Below are 20,173 nucleotides of genomic sequence, written 5' to 3' on the forward strand. Positions count from 1 at the left end.
TTAATCAAAGCTTTATTTGATTCTATCGGAAATATTATTTGAAATAGTTACTTTTGTGTTTCTAACGTTTGCGTGGTTATTCAACGTGAACATTTCGTAATTAATTGTATATAGAATCAAAGAAATATTAATTTTTTTAAACAATAAGTTACTATAATATTTTACGGTTTGTTTAAATTTCACAAAAATTAAATTAAACAGTAAGAATGTATAGGAACAACAACAACAACAATACAACAAAAGTGTTTAAATAAATATAAAGAAGCGTTCAATTTGTCGCCATTTTTACGCTATAAAAAATATATATATATAATATTATTATTAATATTATTATATATTATTATATTATAATATTATTATATTATATATATAATTAAAATATGTTATTTTATTATATATATATATATATAATTAAAATATGTTATTTTATTATATATATATAATAAAATAAAATATGTTAATTGTATCGTAAATATGGAGGTACTTCTCCATGGAGATTATTTTTGATATTTTAATAATATAAGACAATTTTTGTCGAGTGACAATTAAACGTAAAAGATATTATTTAAAAGGATCGTCCACGTGGTCGTATCCTAGTAATCGCGTTTTACCGCTGTCAGAGAAAGGAATCCGCGCAGACCGCAAGATGTCTAGCTGCCGCGCAAGATAACAGGAGAACATGGCGTATATGTATTACCAGACATGCGTATTTTCAATCGCGGAACTAGCTTAAGCTACTTTATGTACTATATATATGTAGAATGAGTCTTGGAAGCATTATTCGTACCTCCTACTATTATGTCGACTTAAAACAATCAATATTTTCCTCTAATATCTGCAATATTTCGAAATTTCTCATACGCAGAAATATTTTCTAGAATTATTAAACTTTTAAATTGATATAAATTTTATTGTTAAATATAACAATTTAATTAAAATAGAAGTATAAACTTTAGCACGACCGATAAAAATAGTTGAACGAAACGAAATATAAGAACAGGTTTGAATATTTCTAATCGGAAATTGAGAAATTAAAAATTAATTTTTTTGTAAGATAAATATAAGATATGATCGATCTTTCTTTATCGATATATTATATTTTATATAATATTTTAATAGAAGAAAAAAAGAATAAATCCTTCATTTCTACGTGAAATGATATTGGTTACTAACACGATGTTACATATGCTCTAAGTAAGTAAGTATATATATACATAACATGTAAGAGTGCATCTCTCTCTCTGAGAATGATGAAAGAGAGCGCGTTCATTCGTCGTGTGTCGTATGCACCGCTTATGTTAGAGGCCAAGCAGTGCGTTGACCTTCACTAAGGATGTACCCATGTCCCCAGGCCGGGTCACACTCGAGTCTTGCGATCGTAGGAAAACATATATGACAGAAGTATTCGTTGAATATGTCGCGAACTCATTTTGAAGATTCGTTCACATTGAAAACAATTAAAAAGAGTAAATGATTAAAAAAAATTAACAAGAATGTATTTTTGTTATAAACATTTTCCATAATATATACCGTAATATATACATAATATTATACCGTTCGTATAAATAATTTGTATATTAATTTATGTAATATTATTTTGAAACACAAAGCACAAACATTTATCTATATGATATTACACGATTAATATACATAATTTATTTATATATTTTTTGAAATTAAATTAATTTTTTATTTTATATTTTTGATTACAGATTGATCATCGATTAAAGGATTCATCCAATTTTTATGAATTTTACGACATCATTCAATCAACAGCGAGGGGGACAAGTGTTTTGCAGCCACCGTAGAACTTTTTAAGTAGTAAGTGAAGAAATTTTAAGTCCCTCCAATGCCCAATCATGTCCAGGATGAAAGGTTCAATATCGGTATGGATTACTGGTTGTATTCGTAAATTTTTCTTATTCGAAACGAACATAAACGACCGTGAATAAGATCTTTGGTTTTGCTCACGAATGATCCTCAATATACATTCCAGACAATTTGATTATAATTTTTATATATGTATGATGTGTATTTATTTTAGATTAGATCAGGATCTTCTTGTTTCATCGGTTTCAATTCATTTAATTAACAATGTAATTAATTAATACATTTATTTTTTCTCTTTACTTTGCACGCTGTACTTTGCATCTGTATGCGCGTATTATTAGATAGTGTGCATTGTACATCGTTTTGTGATAGTTTTTAATTAAAACATCATCATTCAATACTCACATTAGATTGTAGTAAAATGTATCTTTGTTTTCATGTTTCACATTTAATGCAAGACAAATTTAAAAATACACTTTTATTGTAAACATTTTTCGAATTATTGATATTATGGTACTTATATAGTTAATTTTGAAGGTTTGTTTTTTTACCATCATTATCTTAGGTGAAAGTGTAATATTTATATACACATGTGTGAAAGCATCTTTAACCTTGTTTTCATCGAAGCCACTTAGAATCATTCTTGTCTCCTTCCGGAGCTTTCTTCTTCTGCTACCCTGCTTCCAAGTATTTGCTAAAGGCGGTACGACGTTACGAGAGACTCCACCCATTAGACTGACATGGACACGTTCAGTATCCGGATCCTTCTCTTTTAGATAACACTTTAGCCAGAAGGATGAAAAGGTATTATGGTAGATATCGGTCCTTTTCAATGGCTTCGTCGTCAGGACACTCCTACTTTACGTCCTTATTAAATATTGTTGTAATATTTTACATCGAACAGACAATTGCTATTTAAAGAATGCTTCATTAATATTTTAATTTTTTCCAAATTTTTTTTTGTATTGAATTTGTTTCTATTGGATCAAAAAATGGTATAGCTTTAATTAAATTTTACAACAGTAAGATCACTTTCAAAATAATAATTTTCCGATGTGTAAGAATAATAATGAAATATTTCTAAGCAATGTATTTTTACTTATTTATATTTATATAAGTATGCACGTAATAAATTATGACCAAATTTTCGTAATCAGTAGCAAGGAAAGAAGGAATTAATTGTTGTAACATTTGACAGTAATAATTACACATATTATGTATTAACTCAACATCTCGATTAAATACATAATTTATTTATTTTATGATAACTATAATATAAAGTGTAGTATAAAAAATATCGTCCGTATGTATCGAGAATTATGTTTAAAACTTAATAAGGCGGACTAAACAATTAACTCGTATGTTAAACCTAGATAATAATTATTAAACATCGACGAAAATTGTATGCGTTATTTATTATAGACAACATCACAAGCCTATGTATTTTTGTTTATGTTAGTAAGAGTATATATTTCTTAACTTCATACCGTCCTGTTCATTCACGACTCCGAAGTTGTGCGGACCAATTGTGTTACGAAATCCTTGATTACAAGATCGAGAAGCTCCAGTGATATTATTCCTGCCTAATAGTTCACGAAATGTATTGTCACTTGAGTGTCAATCTGTTTTTTATTATGGTGCACTGCTTTGAAATCATAGAAATTAGTTTCGGCATCGTTGAGCTTGAAGAATACAGGAGGGCGTTGAAATATAATAGGGGTCGATTTAAATAAATAAATATATTCGTATCTGATTCAAATATTCTCTTATAATAGCAAATGCAATATTATTACGATAGTTTTATTTAAAAATTTTGATTTTTATTAAAGTTATTATATAAGTATACGTATTATGTTATTATTAATTCTCGATAAATTTAATTTTTTTTTCTTGGTTTTTCTTTTATGTTTTTTTTTTTTAAACAACATACATGTTTTTAATTCCACAAACAATATGATTAATCATTTATTATATATTACTAATTCGTAAGTAGTATACTTATACATTGCTATATATGAAAAACGATCGTAGTTTATTTCGCAATAATCGTCATATTGTTTAATATTAATCGTCACAAAAAGTGAATAAAATATACTTCATTTTCGTGCTTATATTGTTAAGATTAGAATTTTGTAATCTTTTATATCGCATCCCGCGGGTAGAGAATTTATTTGGATCACTGTCACGCGACCCCGGTAAGCTTCTGTTCTCCTGTTTCGATATATAAAATTTTTCAGGAAAAAGCGCGTAATTTCTGGGTATTTAGTGAGAAATAATATTGTATAAGTTGGAATATAAGATATTTTTCAAGATAATGCATGTATTCTCCTTTGTGTATTATGATTTAAATATGTATAACATATATATATATAATACTCATATTTTTAAGTATATCAATTAAAATAGTTTTGACGATAAAACTGTAAGAATCGCGTATGTGTATACATATTTAAATATATGTATTTATATTTATATATATATTATAAGTATATACATATATCTATATACATATATATATTCTTATCAACCACACGTTTGAAAAAAATCTGTCGAAACAGGAAAAGTAAACACAAATACAGATTTATCACTTGTTAATATAATATCACGCATAATCAACGTTATTTTCAGTACTGACGATGGCCAAGCAAGTAGTGAAAAATACGTATAAATTATTGCGAGTAGGTATTTAATAAATTAATGAAAGAAATTACATCTAAATAATATGAAACTATTATTTCAATTTTAGATCTCGTGACATGATATATATATATATATGCATACTCTAGCAACAATTTATCTTTACATAAATGAATTACGTCTAATAAGTTGGTTAAATGTTACGAAGTAGAATAAAAAGTATAGGTAGCACGTTCTTATTTATCGATCGCTAACTTATGTTATATGTGGGGGTTCTGCGGATGGTCACACTCGACTGAAGTTACCCGGTCGAGGTCACTAGGAGATCAGATTCATCGAGAAGTCGTTGAATCGTGGAAGAGAGGACCATGCCCGTTACATTTTAATAAATCATACTTCGGCAACCCTATCTATGATAGCAGGTGTTTAAAGTTAAGAAGAATCTCAAGTAGTTTTGCACTACTTTCGCAAGTTAAACTAGGGATCAATCATGCATCCTTACAAACAGGAAAACATTGCTGGTAAAACTTTTATTATTGTTTTATTTTTCTTTTTATTATAATTTTATATAGATCAAATTAATAACAATAGAAATGTATTAAACAGGTAGAATAATAACATTTTAGTTTTCATTTTGTATAATTGAATAAGTAGGTAGGTATGTAAATATAATCTTAATGAGAAAAAAAAAATGATAAAAATCATGAATAAACCAATCGATAAAATTATAGGTGTTAAGTCAATTCTAACAATATATAATCTAGTAAATAATATAATATAGAAATATTATTGCTAAATTGTATTTTTTCAATAGAATATTTGAGTAAGAAAAAGGAAACAAAATAAAATTAAACAATCGAATGGTGTATAATAAGGCATTCGATATTAGCGATGGTCAGTAATACATATAAATTCAAGCATAAATAATTTATGCTTGAAGGAATTCCCTCTTGAAAAACATCACCGCCTAATAAACGAATTCACTATGCGCGTCGCGTGATTTCTAGCATTTAGCAATAGTCTTATAGATATAGGTATACACGTATATTTGCAAAATTCGAAAAATGTTAAGTACTCTTAAAAATAACCGAGCAACATAATTTTTCAAATGGAACAAAAATTTGACAACGAGTGATAATATTAATTAACTTTTCGACCATTAATAAAAATCATCGAAACATTTTTTTAAAGGTGTCCCTTTACATAATCCGTCCGGGGAAATTTCTTCGCGATGGAAAAGGAAGAGAAAAAAAGTATGATTTATTATTTGCTATAACGATTTGTAGAAAATAGAAAAGAAAAAAAAAAGGAACAAAAAGAAAAATTGTTAGAGAAAAAAACAAAAAGGGAGTAATAATTCGTCCTTGACCCTTCCTGCAAATTTATGCGCATGCGCGAATGATCGTAACGGTATTGTAGAAGAGCAAAGAGAGAGAGAGAGAGAGAGAGAGAAAGAGAAAGAGAGAGAGAGTGTTGGAGGGGAAGGAGGAGTAAAGAGATGGAAGTGGGACGGTATCTTACAAAACACGTTCCTCTCTTCCTACTCGCGTATCGCAACGTCTTCTTTGCTCGGACCAACTTGGACGATCCTCCTCTCGTGTACCTCTCGCATTTAATACGTGCGAGTAGTGTACGAAGGAAGGGTTCAGAAATACTGTCAGGCCTTCGAATTGGCGAACCTTTTACCAAGGCAGCATCTTACGCGAAGAAGCGTTTCGCAAATTTGCAGCATGGATGATTATACATGCACGTGCACGTGCACATGCATATGCACTCATACAGACACGTATTTGTAAGGTACTTTTATTTCTGAGAAGCTAATGTATATAAGAAACCTCCACCCCCTTATAACACGCATATATATGTACAGTAATCGTATCCCTTTTGCAAGAGAAAGTCCGATCTCTTTTCACCACATTCGTGATTCCAATGCGCGCGCGCGCGTATGTGTGTGTGTGTGTATGCAAGTAATGTGCTTTATAACGGTATATATTTGCGTTGTCTGGCACATTCTACTAGGGCATATATTTTTTATTCGTTCGTTTATGTATTATTGGAATATATTTGATCCAATGGATAATGTATGTAAATAAAATATGTGAAATTAATAATTAATGAAATATGGATGTGAGAACTCCCCGTGTATAAGTAGTTAGCTAAAATCTAAGATATTTCAGATATGAGTAGGTAGGATTTGAACAATTTTCATTTGTTTTCTTAACGGCTGAAAAAGTAATATTATATGATAAATTATATGTATATATATATATACATATATATTTTTTTTTTCTTCGTAGAGTTATGTATTATTGGAAAGATAGAGAAATAACTTTTAACCGATTGAATATGTAATATTTTGTTGTCAGATTAAAGTACTGATGGAAACACCAAGAATGTTGGTGTTCGAGATACTTCAGATAGTCGTGCAGAGGAATAACCTGTTGAGCAATTTCAGTTTATTTGTTAGGCGGCTAACATAAAGTCGAGTTGGTGCACTAATCGAACGAGTTTCGGGATCGATCGGTCAAACTCGCGCGTAACTTGGCGTAGCGGCAAAATTCGAACTTTTACGAATCTGTCAATGTATGTATTACATATTTCGATAAAATTTAAAAAAAAAAAGGAAAATCGAAAATAATATACGTGATGAAAATAATTGGCAAATAAATTTCGAAATTTATAGTAATCTTTTATAAGATATATAAATACATATTTTTATTCAAATAAATTTCAGAATTATGTCGAATAAAAATATGATTCCTTTATATAAATAAAATTGCATTTTTAACTACATCGTAGATAAAATTCAAATTATTAAGAGATCTGGATTGAATTTAGTTAATCGATCATTTGCTTAGAGAAAAGAAACTACCGCAAAGAAAGTCAGTACGACTAAAGTTACTAGCAAGAAAAGCATAATACCAGGAGAACGTGAATGCCTGCTAGCAAACGTTTGCTAGTGAACACGGGTTATTTTATATCAGGAATCAATGGTTCTTATGTATAGGATTAGTTCTAATGCAGTTACATATTCGTTAACGATTTTTCCTTATTCGAAAAGTTCATAAGTTCAATTAAAATTCTTATAAACCTAATTAACCCATAATTTTAATTCCAATAAATGAGGCAGATAGAAAAACTTTATTTTTTTTTTTAATTAATTATTCATCAAATTTAAATGTCTTTATGAAAAAAAAAAAATAATTAAGTAATCGTAAAGATCGCTATGACGTTGCAGCATTAGGTGAGAAATTTTTTCCTAATTGAATATTTATTCGTAAAATATGTCATTGCGTATTCATCAGCTGACGTTAACAGCTGTGACAGACAGGCTTATTCGCGAAACTGCAGAAAGTGATTTTTACCGAGGACACTTGTACGGATAGTAGGTACCCTTCACGATGGTTGGCAACTTTCTCACTCTCTGCAGATATGTGGATTTTCTATGGCGGTCGCACCACGGTCTCGTATATCGTAAGTGGCTGCGGTATTCGGCTAGTCAGATCGATGAGGCGCCGTCGTCGCGGCGCCTCGTGAACGCCCCAATCTCTGTCCGATTCAACGAAACTTTAAAGACCTCGTTTATTTATTAATCTTTTTTTTAACAATATTTTACACAACTTCGATATTAGGAAACAATCAAATTTACGAATAATTTTAATTGATTAAATAAAATTTAAAATATATCGTTACGTCGATATATTTAGGGTAAATCAAAAGTTCGTGAGTTTTTAAATTAATATTTCACTTGCATATATGAAGTAATTTTATTTACTTCAAACAAACAAAAAATTGTACTATTTGAAACGACACGATAAACGGAAGAATTTTTGGTTCACTTTAATATTTTCACGTCGAACAAAATGATTTCATTCAAACGTGTCATTTTATATGTCAGATTCAAGCATTTTTTGCTTTTTACTAACATAAAACGTCATGTGAAAAGAATCTTTTTTTCTTTTTCTTTTTTTTTTATAAAAGCTACATTATCACAGGCATATAGTAAAAGAGAGAAAAAGTAGAAAAAAGTAATATATTTTTGTCGTACCCGTTAAGAAAAATAAAAGAAATATAGAGATAGGTACTGTTCCTAGCTTGAGAAAAGATATATATATATATATATAAAAAAGGTGTCTATATTCGATACTCGTGACATGTATGTAAGCCTTCTACGTGCTCAATCGTCGACTAAAGTCTCTGGATCTCTTTCGCTAGAGAAAAGAAAAGAATTAAAGGGGTAGGTGGCAAGGGGGGGGTGGGGTAAGAAAAAAGCAAAAAACAAAAAGAAAAAAAATGTCGTTTTAGGCGCATTGCATCTCTTTCGAAGCAAATCGAGCTAACACAACGGTGTTAGCTAGCAAATCGAACCGGAACGATTCGATCTTTGGCGGAAGACACGAACGATCGGTATGCAAATTATTGCCATGTCTAATAAGAGGCACTAATAGTTAAGAAAAAGAAGAAGAAAAAAAGGAAGAAGAAGAAGAAAGAAAAGAAAAGAAAAGAAAAGTAAGGCCGTGTTTTGTCACGGCTCGCCAAGCGTTTGATTATAACGGACTTAATTAAGGATCTTTAATTACTTGTCAGTAGGCGGATCGTACCCGCGTTACGCAAATCTTTCGTAATAATTTATACGATATTGTTACGGTTTCTTTCAACGATTCGTCACGTTCTCATTATTTCAGAAAATTTGACGTATCAAATTTTTTAATAATACCGAAATGTCCGTTTCCTTTTGTTAATTTATTTTTGTTTTCTTTTTTTCTGCTCGTAATATGTAATGGCATATTTAATCGAGGGAGGGGGGATAAGGGATTACGGGTTTGGAACGTGAGATTATGAAGAAAACTCGATATTCTATCTGGGAAGACACACTGGGCTCTAATCGGCTTTAGTAAGTATGCGGGATGAAGAGACCAACACGAGGGGTGGTAGCCTTGATGCTCAAAGCAAATGAGAAAAATCATATTAATAAGACAATTAACAGCAACCCTTTTTTTTTCTTTTCTTTTCTTTTGTAATATTATGATTGTATTATTTGTATTATATTATTACTGTAAAATCGAAATTTCGAATGTTTCATATATTAATATCATTGAAAAGAAATATTTTGAAAGAACTATATGAAAGATTGTAGAATTCGGAAATAAAGAAATATTTGAAAAAAAAGAAAACATTGATTATGTTGAACGCGAGGACAGTGATGGTACGAAATATAGGAACGAAAATATCGACGTAAAATCAAAAAAGAAACGATCGTACGTTCCCCTTTATTATTAGTCGATATTTCTCTCCTACGATGATACCTATCTACCTACATATTTTCAACCTAATCGAGAGAAAAACGTTAATATAATATTTTGGTAATGTTAACGATTGCATCGAATCATCATTAGCTAATATGATTTTCCATTCTTCTTTCGTTTTATGCTCTTTATGCTCCAAGAGACTGAAATTATGAGATAAATAAAAAAAAGAAAGAGAGAGAGAGAGAGAGAGAGAGAGAGAGAAAAGAGAAAGAGAAAAAAGTCGAGATACTAAAGATCGTTTTTTTTTCTTCATTAGCATACCTTAATTAAAAATATCTGCTCCGTTTATTTCACGAAACGATTCGTTGCCAATAAAGCGCGAGCGAATTTCAAAACGCAATATTATGAATAATTTTCTATTTCTTGTCTTAATTTTTTTTTGTTAATTTTCTTGTATACTTACCTATAATTATGTCGATTTTTCCCCGATGATAAGTTACTTTCTTGTTAGAATTTGACAGGTGTCGCGTAGGCGTCTCGTTTGAAGAGTCTGTTCTTGTATCTTATAGTGGAATGCCTTTGAAAATGAATATACATGGATGCATACATACGTACATACGTACATACGTATATACGTACACGCATAAATCCGTACTACACCCTGTTAAAAGATTTTTCTCACTCGTTCTAGGTTTCTCGCATATAACTTTCCCAAGTGTAAGGTAGTCGAGGGAGAAAAAGAAATAGAAGAAAAGGGAAGGGAAGTGAGAGATAAAGGACTCTGGTTGATGGTACGCACAACGATGAAAATTATTTATTCGTCGTACGTGCAAAATATCAAGTTCACTGGTAAGACACTCGAAAGGTATATTATACGCGAGTTATATGCTAACGAATATTTCTTATATTTTTCTGTTCTTTTTTTTTGTTGTAGTTAAAGGAAAGAAAGAAAAAAAATAAACGAACAAATAAAATTCTAAAGACTCGAAATCTCGTTTTCCCTCGGTTTTAAGCTCGACTTTTGGAAAAAAAAACCCCGTCGAGCTGAAATTTACTCGCTCCAATAATCAACAACTTCAAAGCGTCGATTAATGTTATACGTTTACCCGACGACCATTTTTATGCGTTTAGTTTTTCCCTAGAAGAAGGAGAAGAAGAAGAAGAAGGAGAAGAAGGACAACAGCAACAAAATCTTCGAAATATAAATGAAATAGTAAACGAAAATAAACGTTTTTAAAATGATTGCCTCGGTAATACGATAATAATCGAATAATTTTCAGATATTTCTTTTGTTGTTGTTGTTGTTGTTGTTATTTCTGTGTCTTTATTTCTGACCAATTGATTAAAGAAATAACGACGACGAAGAGAAATTTTAGGTTCCCCGATACGTGCTGCAATACGTCGTCGTATCCCATTGCGGATATAACGATCGTTGTGGGCAGTGCCGTAGCGAGTATGCTGGACTCGATCGAAGAACGATCGACTGATAAAAAGGAAAGAGATAGAAGACCATATTATATCTATGCGTAATAGGAAGTTAAGAAAAAAGAGAAAACGGAAAATGAACAAAAAAAAAAGAAAACAAAAATATTAATAATTACCAATACAAAATTACGAATAATATATATAACGTGTATAATATAAAAAATTTGAATAATTTATTATGGCGAACCAAAAGTTCGTGTGTTTTAAAATGAATATTTCACCTGTATATATGGAGTAATTTTATTGACTTCAACAAAATTGCAATATCCCCTAACAACAGAATAAATGCATGAACTTTTCGTTCACCTTGATATTAATGCAATAATATTTGGTAATATTTTTTCACGTTCTTTTTTTTTTCTTATAATATCCGTACATAACAGAGAAGAAATAGAAGGGAGAGGAGAAGCATATAATAAAATTAGCAATTAACTGTTGTATAGAAGGGGGAAAAAAATCATAGAAGAAGGTAGTAAGTCTCGTCGAAAGGGGTTGACACGTGCGTGAAATGCATATATCACCTTTCTGTCCTTTTTCGTCGTCATACTCGTCATAGTCGTCGTTATAGCAGTATAGTCATCTTGTCTACCTTATTTCAATGAGGGCTACGCACAGCACAGGTGCGCGTGAGCGTGCAAGGATTAAGAGGACGTCTCTCGTTGTTTGTACCTTCGCAAAAGATGAGAGCAAGTCTCTCTAACTTTGCAAGTAGGGTGAAAGAAGGAGAGAGGGTTTAAGATAGATAGATAGAGAGAGAGAGAGAGAGAACTTCGCTATACTTCAGTTTCAGATGTTCTCAACACGGTTAGTATGGGGCGCCGGTCAATACTAGCGCCGCGCAGTATGTTCAGTGCCGTCACCTATGCGCATTCACCCCTTGTTATTCATCAAATCTATTCAGTAGACAAAAATTCCTATACATTATTTTACATTCCATTTTAATTTAATTCGAGATATAAAATATCGAAGATTAAAATATGATATTTTGAAATTTACACCAAATTGATATTTTAATTATTTTTTCTTTTTTATAAGATTTATCATTAGAAAAGGAATTATAATTGAAGTAGAATGATCAAATTTTGTCAGAATGTTGTAGATATTTTAAACAATTATTATTTCGAATAAATCAACGAACGTCATGGTTGGATACGTTCAAAGATGTTTTTTCTTTTTTATTTTTTTTCTTTATTTTTACAGATAATCGCCATCAATGAACAACAACAAAATTGTAGAAAAAGATCGTGGCTGGTTAATCTAGGAAAAAAGACCTAGGGAAAGAGAACCGAAGAAATGTTTATTGTTGAAATCGATCGGCCTCCTCGGCACCGCGTCAAAATCGTAGAAGCGGAGGGGACGGGTCTAGGATATGAGAATACGGTACTAGCCACCAGGAGAAAACACTGCGGCAATCGAAACGAAATACGGTCGATCGATGGATGAATCGAGCAACGTAATTGAAAATTGGACCCTTAATCGTGACGTCACTCTTATTCGCGACATTCGAAATCATCTGTTCGCAGTTCTATCACGGAATTGGACAATTGCGACATATTAAAATTCGTTTTTTTCTTTTTTTTCTTAAGACTATTATTGAACCGAATTTTAATGTAACAAAAAATGCATTAATACAGAATTGCATATGAAATAAAAAATTATGATAGAACAATCGTATGCTTTATTCTATCAATTTTTAGGGGGTAGATAAAAAAAAAGAGAATTAGATAGAGTCTCGCAAATAGAAATGCAAAACTACGAGCAATTTTTTCTCTGCGTTTTCAACCTCGCATTAAGTAGTAATAGGTTCTATCTTAGACAGACACGGTACATTTCTAAGGAAAACACGATTCGAGTTTCGTAAAATAATTGATTCGTGATTGAATAGAATATAAAAATAAAAAAAGAAAATTCAAGAAAAATAATCATACCAAAAGATAAAGAAAGAGAGATAAGTATCGTATTTTGTCGAGGTATATTTTTCTCGAGGAGTATTAGAGTCTTTTTCATTTGATTCAGTAGTAATGATTTATTTTAGACGAACACACAAAAGTGTCTTCGAATATACGTACAATAGTTCGTTAATATTTCGATTTTATTTATTTTTCTTGACATATATATTTCTGCATAGAAAAGAAAAAAGAAAAAAGACAGAGATAGAGAAAGAGAGAGAAAGAGAGAGAGAGAGAGAAAGAGAGAAAGGGAGAGGGAGAGGGACGATACGGCTGGTTATTTTGGCCGAGGCAGGAAGTCTTACGTACATCAAACGAATAGATTAACTCGTTCATATGTCAGTCACGTATTCGTCCATACATGGTGCTCAAAAATTCCTTAAGGCCTCTGATATTCTGTTTGATTCTTTTCTTTTCGCTTGACCGATTGAAATGTAAAAAAAAAAATATAAAAATAAAGAAAAAAGAGAGGAAACAAGCAAAAGAGGAAGAAATAAAACTACAGAGGAAGAAGAATTTGATCATCCATGATGGAATTTTCCAACGACGAAGCTTTCCGAAGGATAAAACCGATAAAAGACGTATTTCCTTTTATTTAAGCTTGACGAATTTCAATCTAGCGTATTTCGCGATATTTAACTCGCGAGGTCAATGCTTCGAACAGAAGGTGAAGTGTAAAAGAGGATTATACAATGCAAGACAAGACTCACCGCATTGCGACAAATAGCCATAACGTCGGCACGTTCGTCTTACGTTCGCGCGAATTTTTCTTTCTCTCTTTTACAGCACGATTAATGTAAAAGATAATTTGCTTTTTCTTCGTCTCTTCCCGTTCTATTATTTTACTTTCTTTTTTTTCGAACAAATTATACTAGAGAAGTAGGGTGGGGGGGTAATCGAAATCGATGATTTCGTAAAAGTATCGATAAAGTTTCGACGAGACATTTTTCGTTCATTTTTCCCCCATATCTGACAAAGATATCGATCTTCGAGAACAATAAAAAGGTCTTTCAAAACTTTATCTTTTACGAAACCCAATCCCTTTTCCCAACCTTTGAACACTTTATTTAACTTTTCCTAAGATCCTCGAGGTCTCTTTGCAATTGATCCATAATTAATTGCAACCACGTACGTACGTGGGGTGGTATTTCAAGTGTTCCTTTATATTTTAAAGATTCGTTGTATTGGAGCTCAAAATTCGTCAATTTTATAAGTTTTTTTTTTTTTTTAGAAATTTCGTTAGAATTTTGTCAAATATTATTAATACGAATCTCACTGGTGGGATTATTGTGATACAACAATCATGATTACGATTTCCGTTGATTTTAAATTGTAACATCTTTCTTTAAAATAAATGATACTTACTTATCTACGTTCAGAATTGAACTATATCTTTAAGGGTAATGGCACTGTCTCCGGGGGAATAATTTTAACCTGATATAATTATCCAGTAGAGAGCCCGTGGCAAAGCGCGTATACGTATATTTCATTGATCCACAAGGGACACTTGACTCGTTTTATCAACCTACGGAAGAGATTACGCGAAGAAGAATTAATTCTGATTAGCGGTAAATCAGATGTTTCTTTTGTATATCCAATTTCCTTGAGAAAAAATATTATCACGAAAATATCGAAAATAATTTAACAAGTTTTCATATCGAGTTTGAATTCAAAACCCTTTCTCTCTCTTTTTCTCTCTCTCTATTTTTCTCTATTTTTCTCTTTAACACGTTAAATGGAAAAACAATTAGTACAATCTAGAAGATCAAATAATTTTGTAACATTTCCTGAACGCACACAAACTCTTTCTCCGATTCTTGGTACCTAACTTTAAATTTTATGCACACTAATAGTCTACCATCGAAGAATATTACTTTTAGTTATAGTAGAGAAAGTAGTAGTAGTAGTAGTAATAGTAGTAGTAGTGGTAATAATAGTATCGTAGTATTAATAGTAATAGTATAATAGTGTTGGTGTAGTAGATGAGAAAGAGCGAGCCTACGAGATATCACCGTATCTATATGATCGGCTGGTGTAAAAAGCGTCGACGCACGGTGTAGGTAGGAACCCGGCTGGTTCCTTCGACCAATCGTGTTCTTCTTTGCCCGGTGGTGGGGTTAGTTCTCGGGGTGTAAAAGTGGGGGTTACTGTGTGGACGATGCAGGGGGCCGCAGCGTCTGTCAGAGAGCCGGCAGCCCCGAACGCGAAAGCTGCTGCCGAGCTGGTTCGAACGTTTTCAAGCTATCGACAATAAGAGGCAGACCAGACAGACGGACAGATAGAAAACGAGAGAGCTAGCGAGAGATAGAGAGAAAGAGAGAGAGCGAGAGAGAGAAAGAGAGAACGAGAGAGAATCGTGATAATAATAAGGAAGGAGTTTAACGGGGAGCTTGTTCATTCGAGGATATCCAAAGGCACAATTAGATTTTTTTATATTTTTTTTTTTTTCCGATTTGAATAAAATCTTCTCTCTCGTGTCTCGCGAACACAGATTTTCTCTCTCCTTCCTCTGTATAAATATACACACATATATATAGACAGCAGATAGCAGCAAACAGAGAGACAGAACACGTATTATAATATACGCACGGAATCGTGTGCAACACGAAGAGAGGAGACCCGCGTTCGCGCCACCTGACGTCTCTGCACTTCGCACAGACAACGACGGCCTGTCAAACGTCAAAAAGTAAGGATCGATCGAAGAAGAAGAAGGAGAAGCTGGTGCTTCTGATCCTGAAGAAGCCTTGTCGTTTCTAATCGTCATCTGGTGGTAATCTCTTATATTTTGTTTTGGAAGGAAGTACCTTCCAGGATACATCGGGTAACCTGGAATTAAGGAGAAGCGATACGTGACTGAGGTGAGTGGATTTTAATAATTTCGTGTATATTCATTTACGATCATCATTTTGCGTGCTGTGTTGTTGAATAATTTTAGGAAGTGTATGTTATATATAAATATATATATATACGTAGGTTATATATATAAAAGACGTAGATCAAGAAAAAGAGAAAAAAGAAAAAAGAAAAAAAAGTGTTGATTAAAGTTTATTTTTTTTTTCGGTTATCTCATCAGGGGAAAACTCTCCCCCCGGCGAATAGGTCGTATGGATTTTATCGAGGGGTTACATTTGAATTGCGTCTGGATTGCGTCTAAAGGGAGGGGTTGTCGATGGTGGTGGGTGTGCACTGCGGTGGTGATTCTCGATAGAATTTGCAGTATATTTTCCCTTTTGCTACCAAGTCCGATTGAACGTACAATAGAATTATTTCTTTAGCTGTTAAAACGTACAAAGATCAAGTTCCAATCGTGTACCATTTATACTATCGAAGTATTAATATAATCAATTATTTATTTGTTTCCACACGTCGCAGTGATTTTTTGAAAACAAAAAAAGAAAAAAGAATTAAAAAAAGAAAGATACCGGATAGACAGACAGACAGAGAAGGTGAATAATCGAGAGCTTTTTCTGGCCTTGTTAGTATTATGATACTCACAGTCAGAATTTGGATCAATGATCTAACCTGCCGAGAACCGGCTTGGATCCTGCGCATTGGCTCGATAGGACCTACTCCTCGAACTCTTTCTCCTTGCTAGAGTCTCGCGTAAATCCTGCGCAATGCCGTGTGCCGACATCATCAGTCGAATAGCCTGAAGAATACATCTCATTTTAATATTAGTTAATAGTGAGGATTGACTTAGCCTATTTAATAGTATCGATAGCAAACAGTGAGAGACCCGGGTAGGTTAACTGGAATGTAAATTCTTATTTAGATTCACTTAGACTAACTCTTTCTTTCTTCGGGTATCCGTTCGTGTAAAGGTTGAGCCTTTTCGTAAGGTTTCGATGGAACCTCATCGGTGTTCAGCTTAGCCGAGAAGTTATAGCTGACGCGACTAACAACCATTTTACATCTTTCACGAAATTCTTTAAATAATCATTTGAATATTTTCTTATTTTCCTCGTCCATATAAAAATGTATCATTTCTAGTATTTTTTTTATTTTAATTTCTCAATATAAGTATGTTTTCTAAATTATGCCGGTATAAGGGAGAGAGGATATCTAACCTATAAAACTTATAACCAGTATCAGGCGTGTACCAGGTAATATAGTCATGCTCGCCAGAGTGAGCCACGGTCAATATTGAGGGGTGAATTACCACTGCGCCAACTTGTAGGTCCCGTGAAAGGGAAAAGTTACACTCTCTCTTCTCTTCCTTAACGGCTTTGCTCGTTATATTTCTGTCTGAGATCCTTTGATCTAACCAAGAAAAAAGAAAAGAGGTCTTATCGGTGAATAAACTTTGCCGTTTTACGAGCAGTTTTATCGCAAGTTTTATCGACCAAATCGTCTCTCGTTTCCTCTGGACGTCTGCTTATTTGCTCTTTAGAAGCAGTGTCAGTTTAATTCCGAGACTCGATTGGAAACGAATAGAAAGGAAATAAAAGAAGGTAAATGACGAGTTTGAGAAATGAATGATAACATTTCGTTAATGAATATTAATTTCTATCTTTTGCAAACGTCCCATTTGCAATAAAATTGTCCTATTTGTTGAGTTGAACGGGATCGTTCGAAAAATCATTAAAATAGAAATAGAGTGGGGGGAGGGAGAATGTAGAAACATAACAAATTTTATTCACTACCTGTTCGGATCATTTATTATTTTGTTCGATTAATTTATAAACAAATTGTCTAGAATCAATTGATTGCATTTCCAGCTATGAGTACAGCGGATCCCGCTGGGGAGGGGGGAGGAGGAGGAGGAGGAGGAGGAGGGGGAGGGCAATCTGCAATAATACCTTCCACAAATGCCGAACAAAATGCAACACCGAGTACACCGATAACAAGCAGCGCAGTGCCTCCAGGATCACAGCAGCAACAACATCCACCACCATCACCCTTAAGTGGTTGCTACCTACTCGTGGTGCTTCCCGAACCCCATATCGCACAACATAAGGATCTTATTTTCAACCGTCTTGCCAAAGGTACGTCATCATCAGAGTTGATTTTTATATTTTATCTTTTCAATAAATTAATAAATCTTTTAAATCTGGATTATATTAAATATGTATAAAAATTCTCTATTACAAATCGGTATCTTCGATAAAAGTTATAAATCGATTGTTATTCAATTATTCGAGTTATTGATTCTTTGGATCACATCGATGATAAATATTATATTTTAATCATTATTTATTATTCTTCTTCTTCTTATTATTATTATTAGAATATTAAATTAATGAAATAATCAGCACATTTTACATACCTATTTAATACCAGGATAAAAGATTTATTATCGGGATATATATAATTGATAACGGTAATACGGTAATATGATATATTATTAAAACATAGTAAAAGATCTAACTTAAATCTATTGTAATGACAGACACGCGATGTTGTAATTTAAAAATGAAGATTTAAGTATGTATATATATATACGTATCTCATATATGTGTCGTACGACTTTCCGTTTATGTACGGGGATCTAACGGTCCTTTCTGCATTCGATGAACGTACACGTGGGTTCTTTCTTCCGACTTATCGACGAAGCTTACTCCAACTACTTCGCGATACCCTTGTTGCTATGCGGGACATTACTACACTGTCTAAAGAAGAATAAATGGCTTCTGCCAATTGTCTAATACAAATACACTTTATTTTTCATTCTATAACACCATAATCGTTAGACATATCACATTTGAAATTACATTTGAGATTAAAATAACAGAGTCAATTATGCTAATTCATATATCGTTAATCGGATTTAACCGAGTTAGGAACATAGTAACGATCATTTTATCTGATAATCAATAAATCCACGTTTATTATTGTTATCTAAATTTCCAATCTTGATGAAAATTTATCTATTTTATTCGATAAAAAAAATGTATGCGTCGGGTTGACGATAAAACGTGACAATAAGAGGGGAAGGAAAGGGAGAGAATGAGAATGAGAGAGAAAGAGAGAGAAGGAATGAGTGTTCGAGCTTTCCGCATTGCGCCAGCGACGATTCTTACAAGTCAATTTGATTCCGTTCCTTTTTCCACAAAGGATCGAAATCCTTTTCCTTCAACGAGAACGTAAAGAAAATATTTTTAGGTTTCATTTTTACTCGTATATATATACTTTTATTTGTTTCGTTTAATCGTATTTTTCTTTCTATTTCTTTCGTTCTATGTATATATACGGATTTGCATTTTTATAGAAAATTATCTGTCATTAGCATAGTAATTTTTAAAAAAGAAATCGAAAATTGATAATTACGCGAATTTGATTGGTATAAACGATAATGCGTTTTTTTTTAATTAAAAGAAAAATAGGAAAAGGGGAGGGATAAAGAGGACAATGTATTAAAGTAATGATACGTTATCGTTGATAGTTATTTTTTTTCATAGTCGTTGAATTTAAACTTATAGATCGAAGATGGTTAAATTTCTCGATAATAAGAGACCATATATAAATAATACCTTTTATACGTTTTTTATTTCGTAGAAAAATATAACCTTAGAGTCACTTTAAATAACAGTTTAAATATACATCATGTATATGGATGTTTTTAAAGATAATAAGAATAATCTGTTCATATAAAGAAATATTTTGTTAATATTGATAAATTCTATGCTTGTTTATTTAATTACACTTGGCAAATATAATTCTTCGAATATGAATTAATTATTTATTTCTAGGGAAAAACAAAAATGAAACGAGATTAAAATATAAACGTAAGATATAAACGTAATTATATACATTTTTTTTTTCTAAACATAATATATCTTTTTATGGTATACACACAAATTATTATTGTATACAAATTTTGTTAATATGACAATGAAATTCAATAATGCTGTCTCAGGAATCGCAGTGTTTGTCTATTCTTTGCGATAAAAAATTCAAAGAAAATAAGAAAAGAAAAAACAGAGGATAAAAGGAAAAGGGTTAAGAAAAGGGGATGAAAATAACTTCGTAAAAATGTACGTACAATTTTTTATCTCTTTCTTTCTTTCCCCTTTTCCTCTTTCA

General features: G+C 32.0%; 1 protein-coding gene and 2 long non-coding RNA genes across 3 annotated transcripts in view; all 3 read left to right on the forward strand.

The window, feature by feature from the left end:
• Positions 1–5,764: 5,764 nt before the first annotated feature.
• LOC122524362 lies at positions 5,765–10,916 on the forward strand. The gene is made up of 3 exons (XR_006305527.1): positions 5,765–6,264; positions 10,408–10,565; positions 10,651–10,916. It is a non-coding gene; the product is annotated as an uncharacterized LOC122524362 (long non-coding RNA).
• An 837-nt stretch (positions 10,917–11,753) lies between these two features.
• Positions 11,754–12,870, forward strand: LOC122524394. Its single transcript, XR_006305540.1, has 2 exons — positions 11,754–12,005; positions 12,402–12,870. It is a non-coding gene; the product is annotated as an uncharacterized LOC122524394 (long non-coding RNA).
• Positions 12,871–15,300: 2,430 nt separating this feature from the next.
• Positions 15,301–20,173, forward strand: part of LOC122515150 (microtubule-associated protein futsch) — a 43,637-nt gene continuing 38,764 nt past the window's right edge. Inside the window, exons 1-2 of the mRNA XM_043632408.1 lie at positions 15,301–16,008; positions 17,869–18,135. Of these exons, the coding sequence (XP_043488343.1) occupies positions 17,871–18,135 (265 nt within the window). The 5' untranslated portion in view covers positions 15,301–16,008; positions 17,869–17,870. The remainder of the gene's footprint in view (positions 16,009–17,868; positions 18,136–20,173) is intronic.

Source organism: Polistes fuscatus, unplaced genomic scaffold, assembly GCF_010416935.1.
Source record: "Polistes fuscatus isolate 324 unplaced genomic scaffold, CU_Pfus_HIC Scaffold1, whole genome shotgun sequence".
In the NCBI taxonomy this organism is placed as follows: domain Eukaryota; kingdom Metazoa; phylum Arthropoda; class Insecta; order Hymenoptera; family Vespidae; genus Polistes; species Polistes fuscatus.